Source organism: Hemicordylus capensis, chromosome 4 (assembly GCF_027244095.1).
Source record: "Hemicordylus capensis ecotype Gifberg chromosome 4, rHemCap1.1.pri, whole genome shotgun sequence".
In the NCBI taxonomy this organism is placed as follows: Eukaryota; Metazoa; Chordata; class Lepidosauria; order Squamata; family Cordylidae; genus Hemicordylus; species Hemicordylus capensis.
The window spans coordinates 120,161,166-120,181,446 of NC_069660.1; the positions used below are offsets into that span (position 1 = coordinate 120,161,166).

The window sequence follows — 20,281 nt, forward strand, 5'->3', positions numbered from 1 at the left end:
CTGTTCAGCATCAGTCCTTACCATAATTTTTTTAGGCGACTACTACATGGCTTAAAATCAATGTTAGTTTGTGTCTCCTTGGGCTGTTCTATCTTAACTATAAATTCCAATTTAGAGGTTACTTTAGTTGGAATATGATCCAATGAAACTGCTTACAGAAGAGTCCACATAAAAAGTATTGTTCAGTTCTAGCACACAGCTGTGTCATCACCAATTATTCAAAATTATCATTTTGAATAAATGATAATAAATAATCTCATTATTTATTTATTTTTTTAAATGGTCCAAAGAAAGCCCATGTTGCTCTCTCGTTTGAAACCAGAAGTAGTCTAGACTATTTAGATATAACCCAGGCCAGGAAAATGTATTTGGAAGAGACACTTTGCTTTCTGAACTATTTGATGGACTATGGCTAATGTAGATGTATTCAGTACTGTTTCTATAACTATAGTGTATTCAGAAGGGAAGTTTGCTCAGAATTTTAAAGAACTAGTCAATTTACAACTTTAAAATGATCATGTTTTATTATATTTGTTCTTTTCCTTGTGGAGTGAAAGTAGGAGTCTCATGGTGTAAAAATATAATGGGACCATAACTTCAGGATATCTTCCACACCCCTCCAAATACATTCATGAAATTATTAAATCGGTGAATTAACCAAATGAAGACAATTCTAACCTGTAACTTTTTTCTTAGTTGATAATTCTCTGTTTCCTTCTTCTCTATCTGGCACTGCAGGTGTCTTTGCACAGACTGTATAGTTTCAGATTTGTGTGATGCTCTTAGTACATTCGCCTAAAATATACAATTCAAAATATACTTTCAAGGCTATAGGGCTGGATCTAGAATGAGCAATCATATTATTTGAAAGTAGGCACAATATGTGGAAGAGAGAAAACATTTTTTAGAAGAGACAGCAATTTTTAAATTCTATGGAAGATCCCAAACTGCTTGCAATACCCACTGGAGGAGCAGTGAAGTGAAGTTCTCCCTCATACCTTCACTGTAGAAGGTGTCCATGCTGTGGGCTCGGTACAGGAGATACTCATTGGCCAGCCTGAGCCATTGTCTCAGAGGTTTAAAATTATTTAGCCCACATAAAATCAAGGTTCTCAAAGATATGAGAAAATATTAACTTACTTTCTCTTGCTGAAGCTGAGTTGAAAGCTCCAAAATGTACCTCTCTTTTTGGTGCACTTCATTTTTGAGAACCTTTGAGAAGAAACATCAAATGTGGGTTAAAAAAGGAATGTTGGAGGGAGAGAGGGTGGCGTACTCATTTTTAAAAGCGTATACCAGCTTTCCTTTACTGCAAAGGGCTAGTTCATAAATAGTTAACACCTTGCAGGAAATGTAAAAAAAATGCAAATGTATGTCAGATCATTGAAGCGATTCACCTCATGATCCATGGCCTCTTCCAAAAGCATATGATTGAGAGCAATGATCAAGCAGATTGTGCATGCATTCTTGTGTGTGTTCAACTGGGCCCAGATTATTCAATATGTCTGGTGGCATATGGCCTCCCAAAGCCAAGCTCCATTATCTTGTGTATGCTACTCTGGAGTCTATTAACACTTGAACCAGCCATTAGGTCAGGGGCAGAATATAGATACCGCTTGGAGCTACTGCACAGAGGGACAGACATCAGCTGGGGTTGTGTTCTGGCCACTGGCCGTAAATAAAGTATCTATCAGCTGGGGTTGCACTTTGGTCTGTGGCTTGTGGCAATGAAGCCCTGCCTTCCTGGAACTGCTATCTACTGCTAACGTATTCAGGAAGATGGTGGAGAATGACTATTGGTCCCAGAAAAGGACACCAGATGGAGATAGATAGCTAGATAGATCCTAAACGTACCTGTCACTAATCCCATGTGTGGCAACTCTCACGAGAGTTCGCAAGTGAGCTGCTGATTAGCGACGGGGACAGGCAGAAAGAAACTGCTGGCCAGGAGAAGCAGTGGCCTGCCCGCCTGACCACCAAGGGAGCACGAACTGGGGCTGAAGGGGAGAGCACGAAATGAAGATGGGCGGGATAGGGAGAACTAGGGGTGCAGATGCTCTGCCCCAGGTCAGATAGTTTTAATTATTTGCTGTGAGCTGCCTTGGAGGAAGGTATAAATATTTATCAAACACCTCGTTGCACCTCAAATTCCCACTATTTAAAATGAGAATAAATCTATGTTCTGCGCATGTTTTTGTGAGTTTTCTAAATTCAGTCTTTGAATCTTCTGATATGAAGGTTTGCATTTGTACCATATCTCTCCTACCTGGTGCTCAGCCAATCTTATGTTCTAGTTATACCACTTTAAATTAACTTTAAACAATTTTAGTTGTAACTGTGTAAGAATTAAGACTACTCTTGCAGTTCCTTTTGGGATTTTATCTTTTCTACAGGTATTAATACACTTTATGATTCTATTTGGTACACAACTGGCTTAAGTTAGTTTGGTGCCAAAGGTAGTATCTGTTCACCTAGTTACTTAACCTGGATTGTAACCATGAAGTTGGGCTATGCTCAGAAGTGTGGTAAGTTGAGCAAGTCTCGTGCAAGCACTGTGGTCTTAAAGCCCCATCAATTCTTCCAGTCTTTTACTGAGCGAACCCCTTCTTTAAACAATGTAACTCCAATAGTATATAAAACTACACCCCAAGAAAGGCCAACAGACTAGTTTCTTTCCAAAGAGACGATTCTGAAACAATGCTGTCTGTGCCAGTTCACTTGTACAAAGGCAAAAAATAATCTAAGCTTTAAGGCTGATAGGACTCCTCTGACACCATCTCTAAAGTTACTCATAGCTACTGTAACTGCTTCCTTTCCCCACTCAAGCCCAAGACTACAGACTGGCCATGATATCTGTCGTCGTCCTCATTCTCCCCTGCATGACACAGATTTTTTTCCTATCTGTATATCACATTTAGCCAAACTATTTTTATAACATATGTAGTGACGAGAAAGACTCAAATATATTAATGAGACTACATAAAACATAACTGCCCTCCTTTTTCCTATGGACCGTATCCTAAGTAGCCGCTGTAGAAGTTCCCACAAGGGAAGATTCTGCACCTGAGCCTCCTGTGCCCCCAAGAGTCAGCAAACCTTCAGGAATAGGGCAGGGATCATCCAAAACCAGGAAGAGACAAGGCAACCTTTACCTGGCATGTGACAATTTCCTCTCCTAAACTTAAAGAGAGGAGTGGGGCTGGGGTGTGTGGGGCACTGCTATGTGGAGGAGCAGAAGTTCCCTTGAGGAACTTTCTTCCACAGGTGCTGCTTGGGATACAAGACTATCTGTAAGAGAGGCAGCATTTTCGCCTTTTTGAATGTTCTGACAACAGGGCACGACAGGGGGAAAAAGGAACTTACTACAGCTTCCGTTTCACTTTCAGTTAATTTCTGTGTCAAATCTTCAATTAGTTTCGTGTTTATCTACAAATCAGAAAATGGGACAAACCTAATTCAATATCATTTAATGCTGTACACAGCATAACAGTTTAACAAATTTCTTGTGCTATCAAACTTCCAAATTATCAAAATAAGCAACAATTTTGTGCAGAGAAAAAAATTCACCCTCCCTGTTGACAAATGCCAGTTATACATACAAAACTTTCCGAATTAATAGAAACCTAACTCGTATGGACCTTGTGAACAAGACCAATGAGCATCTACTGTATCAGAAGGCGTTTTAAAGGTACCTGACTATTTTATTATAGAGTGAAAGGGCATTCTACACCAACTATTTTTAGGAGCCTAATTATGAAAGTTGCATAGTTAAAGAATACGGGAGGCCCCCATCCCCGTCCCTCTAGAAGTTTAATAAGCCCAAATGTTTTAATCCCTCAACAAATTTACACAAAATAATGACAACTTTTTATTATTTAATTTGGGCCTTTTACCAATATTGAGAAAAGGAAATTTGATGGTTGATGATAGTGTTTAAGTTGCCATACACCAAAAATTTTGACAATGGGATGGACTGACAAGATATTGAGTCAGCACTGTGATATGCCAGGCATAATATTATTGCAGAACTAGACCTAATTCTGGAAGAAAGAACCTACCTAGATTGGGTCCCAGCTCAGGGCAACATGGGCAAGATTCATCTTTTGGCATGCCAGTAGCTTATATTGCAGGTTTCATTGCAAATACTATTATTAATAATATACTGCATTCAAAGAGTACAGTTGTAGTAAATGGGCTGCAAATTGCTCTGTCAAGCAGAAGGTGAAATCTTCTTCCTTAATAGCTAACCCATTGGGAAGGAAGAGCCCCAGCTTGCTGCTTGACAAAGCAGCTGTAGCTTTTGTCTACAAATGGATTTGCCACGGGAGGGTGACGGCACCCACTAACGCTTCCTTTCTAGGGAATCTGCTGGTGGAGGTGAGTTACTCTACATAGCTTACCACTCTGCAGAGCAGGTTGCCTTTCTTTGCATGTGGATTCACTTAATAAAGGCTTTAGCTTGGATCAAGCACAGGACTAAGAGAACTAGGTGGGGTAACCCTTCCAGGCTCTTAAAGACTTTTGATCTAATTAGCATAGTCCTGGCTCTGGAGCACATGGGAAGGACAACCCACCAAGAGATGTCCTCATCCAGCAGCAGAGAAGAAGACTTTAGTCGTCTTAAGAACAGAAGGCTAAGCCCTTACCTGCAAGTGGATCTACTGATAAGCAATTCTTGCTCTGCTCTTTGTGCATGTGAGCTAATCACACACACAAAAGAGCTGCATGGAAACTTACCTGGACAAAGGATTGGCAGGAGAGACAATCTTAAGAGCTTGTTCCAGGAAAAAGCAGGCATTGGCTGATACTATTATTTTATTATTCTGTGAATATTTACCTTTCTTTGCAAATCCTACTTCAAAACAATCAAAAAGATTTAAATGTGTTGCTGATCAGTGTTATACTTGGTTGTGGTTTCTGCACACCATCTTACTTCTTTTTCCTTGCTTGTTCTAAGTAGCTGCTGTAACAATCCCTTCATATTTTTGAGAGCCTCTATTTCCTTAATCAGTAAATCCTCTTGCATAGAAATCTTTATCATATCTGCTGCGGAAATGTAACAAGCCTGGCAAGATATTAAGTTATAGTTAAATCATTTTGCATACACTGTGTTTTCACCAAGCTAGTAGCACTGGTTACGTTACTAGCGGACCATTTTGAAAACTGTCTATTACCTCAGAGTCATTGAAATACACAGAAATACCACAAAATATTTGGCTGCAATATACTAGGGATGTGCAAAACGTTTCGGGCACAGAACGATCTGTGCCTGAAACAGTGAATTTCGGGTGATTCGGGGCCGAACCGAATTACCCACGAAAAGATCCAAGAAATTTCGGGCACGAGCCGAATCACCTGAATTTCGGGCCCGAAAATTTGGGTGATTCGGACCTCCATTTTTTTGCCCTCTTCCCCCCTCTCCGTTTTGAGCTATGACGTCTATTTGAATTTCCCGCCTTTTTGCATTCCATTGACTTCAATGCAAAAAGGTTGGATGTGATGTCTGCTCGAATTTCGGGTGCCAGGGGCAAAATAGTGGGGTGGGGTGGTAGTGCCTAATGGGTGGAGGTTACCACCCCAATTGCAGAGGGATTGGGCAAAGGGCTGATTTTTGGTGAATTTCTGAAGTTTTAGTGTCTTTGGGGCAGATAGGGGCATAACGTGGGATCTGTGCCAAAAGGGTGGGGTGGGGTGGTAGTGCCTAATGGGTGGAGGCTACCACCCCAATTGCAGAGTGATTGAGCAGAGGGCTGATTTTTGGTGAATTTCTGAAGTTTACGCGTCTTTAAGGTTTTCCCCGTGAAGGGTGTATCGCTTCACGTCGGGGGGAAAGGGGTGTCCTAGAGTGGGGTGGGGTTGGTGGTAGTGCCAGGTTGGGGCAAGGAAGCTACCCGAATTTTTTCAAAGGACTTGGGAGGACTGATTTTTGGTTAATTGTTGAAGTTTTCATGTCTTTAAGGTTTTTCCTCATAATAAGTTATAATAGAGCTTTCATCAGCCACATAAGTGCACTTAGGGGGTGCTAGGGTGGCCCAGAGTGAGTGGTGGTGTAGTGCACATAGGGTGCAAACCACCCCCATGGGTTTCTAACCCATGGGGTACAGGGTTCTGTTGTTTCTGAGGTTTTCTGAGTGTGGATTCTATGATAGCAAATGAGATTTTCAATGAGACACCATGAATCCACTCTAATTTGCTATCATAGAATCCACACTCAAAAAACCTCTGAAACAACAGAACCCTGTACCCCATGGGTTAGAAACCCATGGGGGTGGTTGGCACCCTATGTGCACTACACCACCACTCTCTCTGGGCCACCCCAGCACCCCCCAAGTGCACTTATGAGGAAAAACCTTAAAGATGCGTGAACTTCAACAATTCGCCAAAAATAAGCCCTCTGCCCAAATCCTTTGAAAAAATTCAGGTAGCTTCCTTGCCCCTACCCAGCACTACCACCAACCCCACCTGGCACTAGGACACCCCTTTCCCCCCGACGTGAAGCAATACACCCTTCATGGGGGGAAACCTTAAAGATGTGTAAACTTCAGAAATTCACCAAAAATCAGCCCTTTGACCAATCCCCCTGAAATTTGGGTGGTAGCCTCCACCCATTGGGCACTACCACCCCACCCCACTATTTTGCCCCTGGAACCCGCTTTTTTGCCCCGAATCGATTCGGATTCAGACCCGAATAAATTTGGGTCCGAACCGAATCGGGGGGTGATTTGGGAGGGCCATATTCGGCCACAGAACAGAACGGGGGTGTTTCGGCTCGGGTCTGAGCCGAAACACCGAAAATCCGAATTGCACACCCCTACAATATACTTGTATTGGACAGATACTTAAAGTATCCTCAATGGCTTTTTCCCCTTCAGACTGAAGTAGCACTGTTCTTTCAAGCATCAGGCTGGATCCTAAGCTTGCCTGCTGCAGAGCTTCGTAGCCACAAATGGAAGGCAAGCTGTAAGATACCCACTGCATGAAAAGTTAGGATGCAACATTTTGTCATCAGACCATTTACAGCACAGTATATAACTAGTACATATGGACATACTAGGAAAGTATGTATGCATTTGATGCCATGCATCAGAATGGGTTACATATTGATCGGAGTACACATCTAACAACCTATCACCTCTAACTGGTGAGTCCTGTTACTCAGGTCTAACTTGAACGTTCAAAAGTTTGTGTTTGACCGTGTAAGGTCTAGGTGATTAGGCATATCAACACAACTGCCCAGCTGCCACGTTCTCTCACAAAAATTACTTCTTTATAGACATGGAACGACTCCTGTACTACTAGCTTCTCCGATAGAGACCTTGGACCGGGCAGCAGACAGGCAAGCTCATGACACATCTGCCCCCGTTCCCCATTCGATTGAGCGAGTCCCAGGGCTTCCATCTCCACTTTGGGCAGCATGATAAGGTGGCCTCTGGCTGGGCAGCACTCTGTCTCTATCCAGAGGCGGCAGAGCAGCAAGTGAGGGGAGCAGGAGGGAACGAGGGCGCGATCAGTAGCTGCTCTCAGCTGTCTTCCTCACCCCATTTCCCCGCTTGCTGCTGGGTGGATGCTGAGGCTGGCTTGGCAACCCAGCCGTGGAGGAGCTTCTTGCCACTCCAAGCAATCCCCAGCTGGAAATGAAGCACTCACTCTGCTGCTCCTGGACCCCGCTTAGGGTCAGCTAAGAGGGAGCGGGGGGGTCTGCCATCCTGCCTAGCCCAGCCCAGCATGCCACTGGCTTTTTCAGCCTCTACCTGCCCCAAGTGCAAGAAAATAGGGTTTTTTTGGTTTTTAAAAAATCATTTTACATGAGCGGCAACATTATTTCTGGAACGGGCAGAATGGGGCTGTACAAATCAGTAAATCATTGCACTGTGATTTGAACCCTCCACACCACACAGCACTGCAGTGTATAAACAATGGGGCAAGCCTCCTAAAAATGGAAAAATACAGCTACTTTCCTGCAACACATTTACAATGTTGTAGGGGTACAACACGGGAATAAAATCCAAAACAAGGCATGGGCAATATAAACAGCACCCTGCTGACAGCACAGCGAGTACGATGTCAAAACAGTGGCAAAATGGAGGGGGGCACTTATGGGACACACTGCGTGAATCTGTGGCAGCGTGTAATCTGGAAAACGCCCTGGAGTGGAGTTGGAGTTGCCATTACTGCCTTCTGTGGGGGCTCGGGGAACTGCAGTAGGAAGGAGGGGCCAGGAAAGTCCTGTGCCACAAGCAGAGTCCTGCTCCTGGTTCCATTGCAATGTATTTTTTCAACCACATGACTAGCTAAATCAGCTTACTGTTGTAATTCGAGAAAGAGTTTCCTTAAATGACGGCAAGAACATTTCTGCAGAACCAATTGCCAACTCTGCTTCTTGGAGCTTTTTACGGAAAGCCACTTCTTCAGTAATGGCGTCTTCCCATAACCTAGTGATGCAAAGATATAAATGAGTAATGATTCTAATATGATACAACTTATTAGCACCAAGTCTTAACTAATGATACTATCAAGCGTACATTCATTGTGTTATTAATTATCATTTTGGACTTGCACTATAGCACTTTATTTTAGGCTAAGGAAGGCTTTGCTTGAGCTGAAATTGATTTTGACCATTATGTCACTTAGCGCTGCTTCATACCATAGGCATTTCCTATCCAGAGAACACTTTATTTGAAAAAACGTGCTGAGGAGCACGTTGGAAAAGGGCAGTGCATCCACGCCCAATAGCTCCTGGGACTCCACCTTCTGGCTGCAGATGTTGCAGAGCGGCTTAAGTGAGTGCCACATAGATGGGTGGTGTTGAGCACCCAGGCATGGGAAGCAAAGGTGCATAAGCAGGGCAGGACAGGCAGGCACCTCGACGGGGCATGAAAGGTAGACAACAAAGACCCGCTGTCACCACCCCATCCTCCTCCAGACAAACGGATGTCTGCAACGACACAAGACGGACATGTTGGCTCAGCCAGGTAATGGACAGATGTGGCCAGCAGGAGGAGCAGCAAGCCAAGTGGGGCAGGTTGCTCTCTTCTTCTCCTGGTCACATCTGTTCATTGCCTGGCTCAAGCGCCACACTTAGATTTCCAGGCTGCATAGTGAGCCGATCACCGAGACGGTTGAGTTACTCCTGACTTACAATATTTTGTAACTATCCCACATATATGCAACATGCAGGTTTCTTGCATATTTTATATTTCTTGTATTTTGTGGAGGTCGGGCCCATTGGTCCAGTTTTGAAGAGATGGCACGTGCAGGATTTTCAAACACTTCTCCTGCAGCAAATATGAGCTCAGTGGTCATAATCTAACAAAGATGCTGCACTAGAGCTGTAATAAATCTAATAATACAATCAATTATTACTATATTTTCAAATGGTTAAAATATATATTTATTTTACCCAACCGAATTGGGGGGGGGGCTATATCTGAGTGTGTTTAAGAGTATCTGGGTGTTAAATACAATCTTATTCCTTGCTCATGTGCTTTACAAGAGTCAAATTCACCAGACAGCTCTAGTGCTTTGAGATTATGTGCTATATTAAGCCACAGAATAAATAGCTTAACAAAATACAAGTAAACCTAGAAAAAATATCTGGCCTATGGGATGCGTATCTCCCCACCCACACTTCAACTCAAATCATACCATTTCATTTCGCTGTCACTCGGGCTTTCTTCCAAGAGGCTATCCTGGGATTTCCCTTTCAGGTACGGCAAGAGTTTTTTCATCCTTCTCCGGTGTTTATTCACAAGTCTGTTGTATGAACTCCAGTTCTCCTTCAAGGGCTCTCTCTCTATGCATTCTGGAAGCTTAGAAAATATTGATTTTGTTTCATTCTCTCCCCGTCCACATCTTTAAAAACAGACTCTGCATCAGAATTATGTCATTCAGAACAACCAACATGCACTTAAGGATTCTCACATTTCCATTTCTGAACTAATAATGCCAACAACACTGTGGGGTGACATGGATCCCAGTGCCTTCTTTCTTACGTTACTCCTCCCTATAAAAAGCTAAATAGTAAATAGGTGTTGATTATTTATTTTGCATTTGACATCATGCTTAAATCAAGTTTTTTGATTTTAATGTATTTGAATAACTCAGGGAGGCGGATCTCACAATCAGTGAGACCCGCTTTGTCCAGGTTAGCAGGGAGAGCGGGCTAAGTCGGCTTTCCCCGCAGATGAGCAGGGTGGCAGCCCTGGGCAGCTGGATCGGCCGCCCACACGACTGCCGGCTCTGTGACGGAGAAGGGGGCTGGGAGGATCGGGGGCTGTGCGGCCCCCAGAAGCTCCAGTATGCCCTGCATGAGTGCACAAGGCACACTGGAGAGACCCCCGAGCATGAAGGTTGCTTTTAAGCCTCCCAGTTGGGCGTCTCCTCGTTAGTAGCCGCGGTGCGGCTACTCACAATTTTTAAAAAAGGGTTTGCGGAGCACTCGTTCCGCACACCTGGTTTAAGGGGCGGGTTACTTGAGCGGGTTACTTGCTCAGGAACCACAGGGCTCGCAGCCGAGCTCAGTGGTTCACATGATGGGACGAAATCAGGCTAGCGGAGGCTAGCCTGATTTCGTCCCATCGTGTGAATAGCCTCACAATATTTGTCACACCAAACCCACAAATCAATCAAAAGCTGATTAATAAGTATATCTGTAGTATCCTTGGGGTACCCCTTACCTCACAACCATTTGTAGAGATATTGAGAACAGTGAGCATTTTGTCTATAACAAATCTAGAAAAAATATTCCATGTTCAGCTTTTATGCTGAACACACAAGAAATGGAAGGCACAGGTTCTGGTCTAAGTATCTACAGGCGTAAAGAATGACTGCATTATTACATTAGCATTTTGTGGGTTTTCTTTGACCCCTAGCAACACAAGTGCACAGTTTCCCATCGATGCAAAAGGGGCTGTCGATACCCCAATATCTGTATTAGTATGACCTGACATTTTAAACAATATTACAATGGGGTAGTGGATGAAACACTACAGTATAGGGCACTTAACCTCATTAAGGTTGAGCCTGACCTGGAACATTGTGTTCAGTGTTCTCAAATAGAAGTATGATCTGTCCTGGTTCCTTCCAAAGGTTAAGGTGCACATAGCTTATGCAGGGCACTGGCTAAGCCTTGTATGAAGTGCGAATAGTTCATACAACAGTTTATGAACCTAGAACCGCGTTTCCCAACCCTTTTCATCCCAAAGCACACTTACATTTTTTTAAATTGGGGCACATTGCCCCCACAATACAGACACGCTGGGGGGGGGGCAATTTCAAAGCTACCACATGGTTTGCATTTATTTATTTTCACTTCCTTCCTCCTCCAGCCCAGCTTTAAGAGCCATAAAGAAATAAGCCGGCTCCTTTATTCACCAGAAGAGAACCATCCTTCCTAGTGCATTGTGGAGCAAGTCAGGTCCAAAAGCGGAGAGTTTAAAGTACATACTAGAATATCCTTCCAGTTTTACATAAAGTGAAGTCAACAGAGTTAGATTTGTGCAGTCCATCTAACTGAAAACAACCATTTTTCTGTTGATGAGCAAAAAGGCTACCTCAAAGTTCACATTAATACTACTGAAATTTCTAACAAGTCTTACATGGTTATCTGAACTGTCCAATTCTTCATTTAAACAACTCAAATACTTCACAGGTTGGCTGGATGTTTCTGTTCCAAGACTATCTGTTTTAAAACTTGAATCACAGCACTGAATAACTGAACACAGTTTCTCTGCTTCCCCAGGAGTAAGAAAGGACATGAGTCTTGTCTCCTAAAAATATCACCAACATAACATTAGGTAATACTCTGTGCTAGATAAATAAGTCTGCCAGCTCAGTTTCAGTACACAGTTAGCTGCATTATCAAAACAGACCAGTGAATTGCAAGAAATTATTAAAAAGTCCCCTCCAAAAATTAAATTCCATAAGAGGTACCACCAGAAAGGATTCAAAGAAATGTGAAATTGTTTGAGAACCCCAAAGCGCTTCAATCTCTGCCCACTCCCCAGTGTGTTCCCTCTAACAGGGATTCCCAGATGTTGTTGACTACAACATCTTCCAGAATCCCCAGATGCAATGGCTACTGCTTGGGGATTGTGGGAGTTGTAGTCAACAACATCTGGGAATCCCTGTTAGAGGGAACATTGCCCCTCCCCCAACAGCAGTCTCCATATGGGAAACTGCTTTTGAAACCAAGAGAAGTTTCAAAAGCAATAGTAATGTGGCATGAGGGTAAGTTGTTCAAAGGGGCGGGGGGAGAGTCATAAATTCCACCAGGAATTCCAGAAATTCCATGCAAGCCCCTTATGTGAACCAAACCAGCTATTTGGATCACAGTCATTCTCATTAAATGACAAATCAGAAGGAATCCATTGATGTACTTGTCTGGTATGGTAGCAGTCTAACCTGATGGAATAACCTGATTTGCAGACAATACTTTTGGGGTGGGAGGTGTGTGTGTAAGTAATACACTATATTTTAAGAGCATACTTCACAAATGCTAGAAGAAAGCAGCTGTCTCATTGTCCCATGGTACGGGGACACATCACTGCTATGTCCATACAATTCTGACAGTGATAGTTCTTCTTTCTGACAAACAGGCATGCATATAGACATGCATCAATTTTCATTTTTGTCATTAAAAATATGTTGTTGTATTTATATGATAAACAACTTCATCAACATTTTGTAACAAACTCAGTAGTAATGCTTTTTGTTCATTACTATTATGGCTTTTTGTAAATTGCCCTGGTTGAATGTTGGCATAGAAATCCAGTAATTCAGTGTTTTGGGGAAGAATATGGGGCAGGGGGGAGCAAGTGATGTGCTCTCGAAATAACAAATCACCACTTGCACTACAAACATTTGTGCTAATATATTATCACTTGAAAGCAGTGTTCCTGCTAAGGTGTGCACATGTGCGCACACTCACACTTTTTTGGATGTCTGCTCAGTTAATTTTAGATCCCGCTCAGGTTGAATCAAGAAGGTCCCACTCTGAATATACATGCACACACACTGCCTTGATACTGCTGTCCAGAACAAAACTTATTCCGCACATAGATGACAAAAGTTAGAGAGAATGCTGCTTGAAAGAATACATTACCACTGGTGCTACAATTCAGGCCTGTCCTTTGGGCGGGACAACCGGGGCAGTCGCCCCCAACCCCACACTCTCCTAGGCCATGCATGTACACTCCCCACCCCACAGCCTAGTAGTGACAGTGCATCTGCTGCTTGGAGATGGCATGGCCAGTAGACCCCGTGAGGGCTGTACGTGCACGCTCTCCTCCTTCCCTCCCCCCACCAATCAATCAATCAATCAATCAAGCAAGCAAGCAAGCTTATTGCGGTCAGAGACCAGCATAAAATTACACATTAAATGAAGGTAATACTGGAGAAAAGTTACATGTTAACAAAGGTGATTGCAAATACGATAATAGCTATTATGAAAAGGCTAAAATTTAAAATAATTACAATTTAAAAGGAGACAAGCTACTAAAAGGAAACAAGCTACTAAAAGACTATAACCACTAAAAATACTTTTCCATAATAAAATGCACAGAAAAGATAGAAGGGGAATTTAAATAGTAGTAGTAATACTATAGTAATATAGCTGGAAATGTGATAGAAAGCTAGAATTAAAATTAAAAATGGTTAAAACTATAATGGTTACCATAAGTTGGACTATTACTAAAAATGGTAAAGTTACAAGGAATTACACTGAATGATAAAATACACTAAAATACGCTAAGTGGTAAAGTTGCACTGCATTAATCTAATAAAATATTATGCATTGCCATGGCGCAATTAATAAGGTACGAGGAATATGGAGGCAAGTGTCAACAGGGCTCAAATTAGGGGAGCCCATCAGCTATCATCTTTCGCCGGATGCCAATCGCAGTCGCACAGAACTTGGCAACAATCTTTGTGGTGGGGGGGTTAGAGTCAGATAGCAGCAATTGAGTACAGAAGTGATTCGTACATCCCGGAAGCTTGTTCAACAGTGGAGAAATCAGGGCGGCACGAATGTCTCTGTATAAAAGGACATACTCAGTGGTTTCAATTTGCTCTGAGCCGCAGGGACATAATCGCTCTGTGTATGGGATCTTTCTGTATCGACCCTCTATTACAGCTGAGGGGAGATCATAGCAGCGGGCCAGAGTGAACGCCCTTCTGTGGTTTGGGGCCTCCAGTTGGGAAAGGTATGCTGTCGAAGAGGCTATATATCTAAGCTCCTCACTTATACAAAACTTTGGGACACTGCTGAGATCCGCTTGACACTCAGTGTCTGTGATGTGCTGTTTGATAATAGCTTTTGCCTGATCATATCCCATGTTGATCAGGGACAGAGGGGCAAAGCCCAGTGTAGCTAATTTCATCTTAATTGCTTGAGCCCATATAGAATGGTAATTGTCATGAAGGGTTAGAGGGGCAAGACCAATTGGACTGAGGGATAGTTTAAGCCAATAGGAGAGAGTGGCCACCCATACCCTAGCCTCAATCTTGATCAGGCCTGTTTCCAGGCGCAATGTAGCATTGGAAACACATCTTGGTACATGTAGCGCTGCCCTGAGGAACTTGGATTGTACCCGTTCCAAAGTCATGATATTGGGGAAAGGACCCAATTGAGCGCCATAGAGTAGTTGGGCTAATGACTTGACTTGGAACAGTTCAAGAGCTGCAGGGACATAGTGGCCTCCTCTTGTGCACAGAAATTGAAGAATAGTGGAGGAGCTTCTCTGAGCCTTTAGGGCCACATGATCTCTGTGGGCTTTTCTGGAGCCACTTGAATGAAAGACTACGACCAGGTATTTAAAACGGGTCACTTGTTCAATTTTATGTCCCTCGATCTTCCAGGAACGGATCTTGGGCCTCCTAGCAAAGGCAATTATTTTAGTTTTGTTGTAATTGATTTCCAGACCGTCTTCCTTGCAGTGCAGTGTCAGAGCCCTCAATGCTCTTCTAAGGCCAATGGGAGTTCTTGAGAGGATGACCGCGTCAGCTGCATATAGTAGGGTGGCTAGGTGTCTCCCGGCGAGCTTAGGAGGATGGAAGTCAATGTTGCTAAGCTGGTCCACCACTGAGTTGATGTAAAAGTTAAATAGGAGTGGGGCCAGAATGCAACCTTGCTTGACGCCCTTCTGCGTTAGGGCGGCACTCGTAAGATGACCTTGTGGGCTATACCTCACCTTGAGTGAGGTGTTAAGATGCAGGGTTCGAATGAGATGCAGCAGGCGCCGATCAACAGTGGAGGCCTCCACCACCAACAGCTGCACACACATTCTCCCTTGACCGTGTCCCCTGAGCAGCTGCAGCTTGGAGGAGGTGTGTGTGGTCAGGGCCCAGAACTCTGAGTACTCTCTCCTCCTGCAAAAGGATGCTGGAATGGAAGTTCTTCCGAGCAGCGGACCCTCTAAATTTTTTTCCTCTCTGTGTGGAATGAGTTTTGTTCTGGGCAGCAGTGTCAAGGCAGTGTGAGCGCTCCTGCATTCAGAATGGGGCCTTCCTGATTCAATCTGAGCAGGATCTAATGAACTGAGTGGACATCCAAAACCTTGTGAGTATGCAATGCCTTAGAGGGAACAGTGCTTCCAAGTCCCGGCCCACATGCCTCCTCCAAGCAGGAGCCACACTGCTGCTGCTTGGCGCTGGGGTGTGTGTGTGTGGATGGGGTGGGTGGGAGAGGGCACACTCAGAGCTTGGGGGACCCCGCTAGACCCCGTCCCCTGAGCGGCTACCACTCAGAGGGGATGTGTGGACAAAGCCAAAACTCAGAGGAATTCTTGGCACCATTTCATTCATTCATTCGTTCGATTTCTATACCGCCCTTCCAAGAATGACTCAGGTTGGTTAACACAGACAAATAATACATAAATAAGATGGATCCCTGTCCCCAAAGGGCTCACAATCTAAAAAGAAACATGAGACACACACCAGCAACAGTCACTGGGGGTGGATAGGGCCAGTTACTCTCCTGCTGCTAAATAAAGAGAATAACCACATTAAAAGGTGCCTCTTTGCCAAGTTAGCAGGGACCAGGCTAAGAAGCTGCCCGTAGAGGCAATAGTGGTGAGGGCAGGCGCCCATTCCTTATCTGGTGCTCACCCTCCTGCACGCTGTGGCCCGGAGGGTGCCCCTGGTGGGCAATGGGGTGATCAGTGGGGCATCTGAGGGGGTGCCTGGGCAGGTAACAGGGCAGGCAAGTGGCACCTGGGTGGGCTTCACCTGGGGCACTCCTGATCCTTGGGCTGGCGCTTGGAACAAGACTCCTCCTCCAACCATCTATGGCTGCATGCATAATCTCCCACACAACCACTTCCCCATGAGGCCCCACAAATGCTGATTCATTCCCAGCCCCATATCGCCATTGGGAGAGCCCTATGGACAGTATCCAGCTGCTGTACTCTGAAGCAATTTACAATATTTTCAGAGCCAGCCTGCCCATTAAGCTAAGTTCTTGCTCAGGGTGCAACGCTCACAGGGGTGGCAACAGCCTGCGTCACATGGGACCCAGAGTCACCCACTCATCACCCTCTACTGCCTCCCTGCGGGCCCTCTGCCCCCACCTCGTGGCCCTCCACTCCCTCCCTGCGGAACCGCCCCACTTGCCCTTCTGGCCACAGCAGGTGCTGGGCGGGTGACAGGGAGCACATGCCTGCCCTCCTCACGGCTGCCTCCACCCACCACTTTGTGGCAGTGGCAGCAAGGAAGGCGGGCAGGCGATGGGGAACACCCGCCTGCTCGCCCACCCTCTTCGCACTGCTTTCACGGTGAGTGGAGGCAACCATGCCGAGGAGGGTGGGTGAGCGAGTGTTCCCCACTCCTTGCTCTCCCCGCCGCTGCTAAGCGGCAGGTAGAGGCGGCAGCTAGGAGAGCAGACGCATGCTCCCCATCACCTGCCCAGCAGCAACCCTTCTGCCAGCCAAGAGGGTACCCTGGAGGGCAACGGGGGCGGTGGGAGGGCACTCAGGCAGGCCACAGGTATGTGCGAGGGGCACCCAGGTGGGCTTTCACCTGGGATGCCTCTGACCCTTGGGCCAGCCCTGGGGAGGAGACTCCTCTGCCAACCAGCTGTGGTTGCATGCATTTTCTTCCTGTCCCCCCAAGTAGCTGCTACCACCGCCACCTGCGGCTGCATGCTTTCTCCCTGCAGATGGGAGGAGATGTGCAGGGAAGAGGAGGCAGGTCACATGTGCACTCTCCCGCGCAACCGCAATTGCTGGATATAAATGGGTAGGATTCAGAGAACCAGTGAACAGAGATCTCAAACAACGGGGCTTTCACATCTTCTCCTTATTGTTGTAGCTCATTGCACTTCCTGAAAAGCCACTCACGAAGACTGGGGCACCTTCCCATGATGGTACATGGATATGGTACAGGCTGTGACAGCTGAGGGAAGATTTTCAAAGATCTTCCCTTTACACACCAAAAGTACCTTCTATTTGCACAATGGGTTCTCTGACCATCTCTCATTTTAGAACTCCACAGCACTCCACAAAACAGCTGCCATAGTTAACTTATTATATGTATATCCCACCTTCCTTCTATTACAGAAGTCAGGACAGGATTATTGGGGTCACCCATCCAGGCACTGACCAGATCTAGACCTTCTTAGCTTCAGCAAGGTGCCTATATCACATTCCCTGAGACCGTGCCTCAGTTTTCATATCCCTAAAATTCTGATGTATCTGGCAACCATCCCTGTTGATTAATCAGGGCAACACCACCCAGCACTTTGGGATGGGCAGTATAGAAATGAAATGAAATGAATATTGAGATGAGAGCAAGTTACACAGATGCTCTCAATTTCTAACTAGAGATGTGAGGCAGGCAGGCAGAAGCCTCCAGTAAGCCCTGCTTCCAGACCGGACACCTGTGTCTTAGTAATGGAAAGGCACTCTGCACATGCTCAGAAACACTATCCCTGTGTATGATTCACGTCTGAGCTTTTACACCAAAAATAAGATGGGCAACTGGACCCCTGAAACAATATGCAGTACTAAAAATATATATCTTCTTCCCCATACGCCGCCCCCCACACACCCTGGCTTGTTGTAAGGCAAGTCTAGAGAGATGCAAAAATGACAAGCTCTAAGGAAAAGTGGATCACCTCAGAGCAACCATTTGTTTCTGCCTCATGTCAAGCTCTCCGACAGACCCATTTACCCACCTCCAATAGTGTATCTAAATAAAATTCTCTGTTACTGGCTTGGCAGCAAGGACTGTTTCCTGCCTCTCTTTTCCTCATAATTCAACTGAAGCCAAGCATCACCATGGCTTACCATTTGCAAGTTTGTGCTCAAGTGTAAGATTTAAAATGCTAATAAAGAGAATGCCTCGGGTCTATGCACATGACATGATTTCTAAAACAAGAGGCAAGGTAAAGTGTGCGGTCAAGTCAATTTCGACTCCGGGCGCCCACAGAGCCCTGCAGCTTTCTTCGGTAGAAATCAGGAGGGGTTTACCATTGCTTCCTCCCACGCAGTAAGAGATCATGCCTTTCAGCATATTCCTATATCGCTGCTGCCCGATATAGGCGTTCGCAGACTGGAACCCCGGCACGTCTTTGGTTCCAGAAATTAAGCAGCCCCCCAGCCCAAGAATGCCCGAGCCTCGCGCCCCGCAACTGAGCCCCTCCCGCCTCCCTCATACCAGAATAGCGCTTTCTCCCATCCCTTCCGAGGGGACAGTGAACGACGTGGTCTCGCTCTCCTCCATTGCCGCCCTCCTGCCGCTCGCCGGCGGGAACGCGCCCAGGCGCTTCTGCTTCCTTGCCTGGCAACACCGGGAGGAGCGTCTGGAATCCCGCAGCGCCAAGCCAAGTACCGCCTACTGAGCGTGCTCCCCTCCCTTTGCGCATGCTCAGCAGCAGCCTTGCTTTGCACTTTTTTAGCGAGTGGATGATTTCCTTGGGTCGTTTTTGACCGAGCTGCAGAAGCCTTGAGGAAAGGGTCGCGCTTGGTGAAATGTTGCAAAGAGACATGCTGAATTCCAGAAACGCGGGGGGACAAATTGAGAACTGCCGGTGTAGAAACAGTTCCTCCTCTTTGTCACTGCCTCCTTCCCTGTGCATCTGAGCATGCTCAAAAGCATTGCCAGGCTCCTGCTCTCACCTTTGACTGCCCAAAGCGGGAGCCTGGTGAGAATGAGCTTTGGCTCTGCACCTTAGAGGAGGGAAAATGAATAAAGATGCACACTTTCTTATTTTGCTATAAAGCAGTGGCGAGCAACCCGAGGCTCTCCAGTTGTTACGTAACCGGACTACAACTCCCATCATCCCTATAGTGGAGATGACCCTGCTGGGTGTCTATTGGACTGGACATATAACAAACTATTTGTATTTATTTTCACTCTGAACAGTTACTGCTAATAACCATTAAACGCTGTGGTGGTCCATTAAAAATAATCCAAATTAAGCGAATATCTTTATCAAGACCAACTAAAATATCACAAAGTGGCCAGTGAGCTTTCAAGTTTCCTAGTGCTCTTTTCCAGACTGGAAGTTGACCAAAATAAAGTGGCAGCACAGCTGGGGAATAGACAAAGTGGGGCATGATGAACATCCATGTCTAGTCTGAGTCCTGTGGTCTGGCTTAATGGCACCTGGAACAGCAGCCATCTTGCTGAAACTAAGCAGGTCTTTATGAGGAGAGCTGGTCTTATGGCAGCAAGCATGACATTAGCTAAGCAGGGTCCACCTTGGTTGCTTATGAATGGGAGACTTGATGTGTGAGCACTGTAAGATATTTCCCTTAGGGGATGGAGCTGCTCTGGGAAGAGCAGAAGGTTCCAAGTTCCCTCCCTGACTTCTCCAAGAAAGGGCTGAGAGAGATTCCTGCCTGCAACCTTGGAGAAGCCGTTGCCAGTCTGTGAAGACAATACTGATCTAGATAGACCAATGGTTTGACTCAGTATAAGGCAGCTTCCTATGTCCCTATGTTCCTCTTAGCCTTACCTAACTCATGAGAATGTTGTCAGTAAGTTACTCTGAGCTCAGTAAAAGAAGGGCAGGATACATAATGTGACTAGACAGTCAAAAAATCAGCTCGTTTTCAGACCAGAGTTAATGCTGTCTCATTATTTTTTCAGGCTCTACAAAGCCGGAAAATTGGAACCTAAGGCTGATTCCTTAACAGAAATGCCATGTGATCTGTAGTGATGTTACACAATGTCACAAATTGCACACTTACAACAGATATGACAGATATTTATACAGTATACCGCTTTTCAACAAAAGTTTTCAGAACAGTTTACCTAGATATAAATAATTTTTTTAAAAAAT

General features: G+C 45.2%; 1 protein-coding gene across 4 annotated transcripts in view; it reads right to left on the reverse strand.

Moving 5' to 3' along the window:
• Positions 1–18,827, reverse strand: part of ODF2L (outer dense fiber of sperm tails 2 like) — a 55,527-nt gene extending 36,700 nt beyond the window's left edge. Inside the window, exons 1-8 of one of the 4 annotated variants that reach the window (XM_053245273.1) lie at positions 18,652–18,827; positions 11,598–11,768; positions 9,646–9,809; positions 8,306–8,432; positions 4,934–5,065; positions 3,364–3,426; positions 1,141–1,212; positions 679–795 (exon numbers count right to left, since the gene is read on the reverse strand). In XM_053245273.1, the coding sequence (XP_053101248.1) occupies positions 679–795; positions 1,141–1,212; positions 3,364–3,426; positions 4,934–5,065; positions 8,306–8,432; positions 9,646–9,809; positions 11,598–11,768; positions 18,652–18,717 (912 nt within the window). In that variant the 5' untranslated portion in view covers positions 18,718–18,827. The remainder of the gene's footprint in view (positions 1–678; positions 796–1,140; positions 1,213–3,363; positions 3,427–4,933; positions 5,066–8,305; positions 8,433–9,645; positions 9,810–11,597; positions 11,769–18,651) is intronic. The other 3 variants (XM_053245272.1, XM_053245274.1, XM_053245276.1) reach the window with 3 other exon arrangements.
• Positions 18,828–20,281: the final 1,454 nt, after the last annotated feature.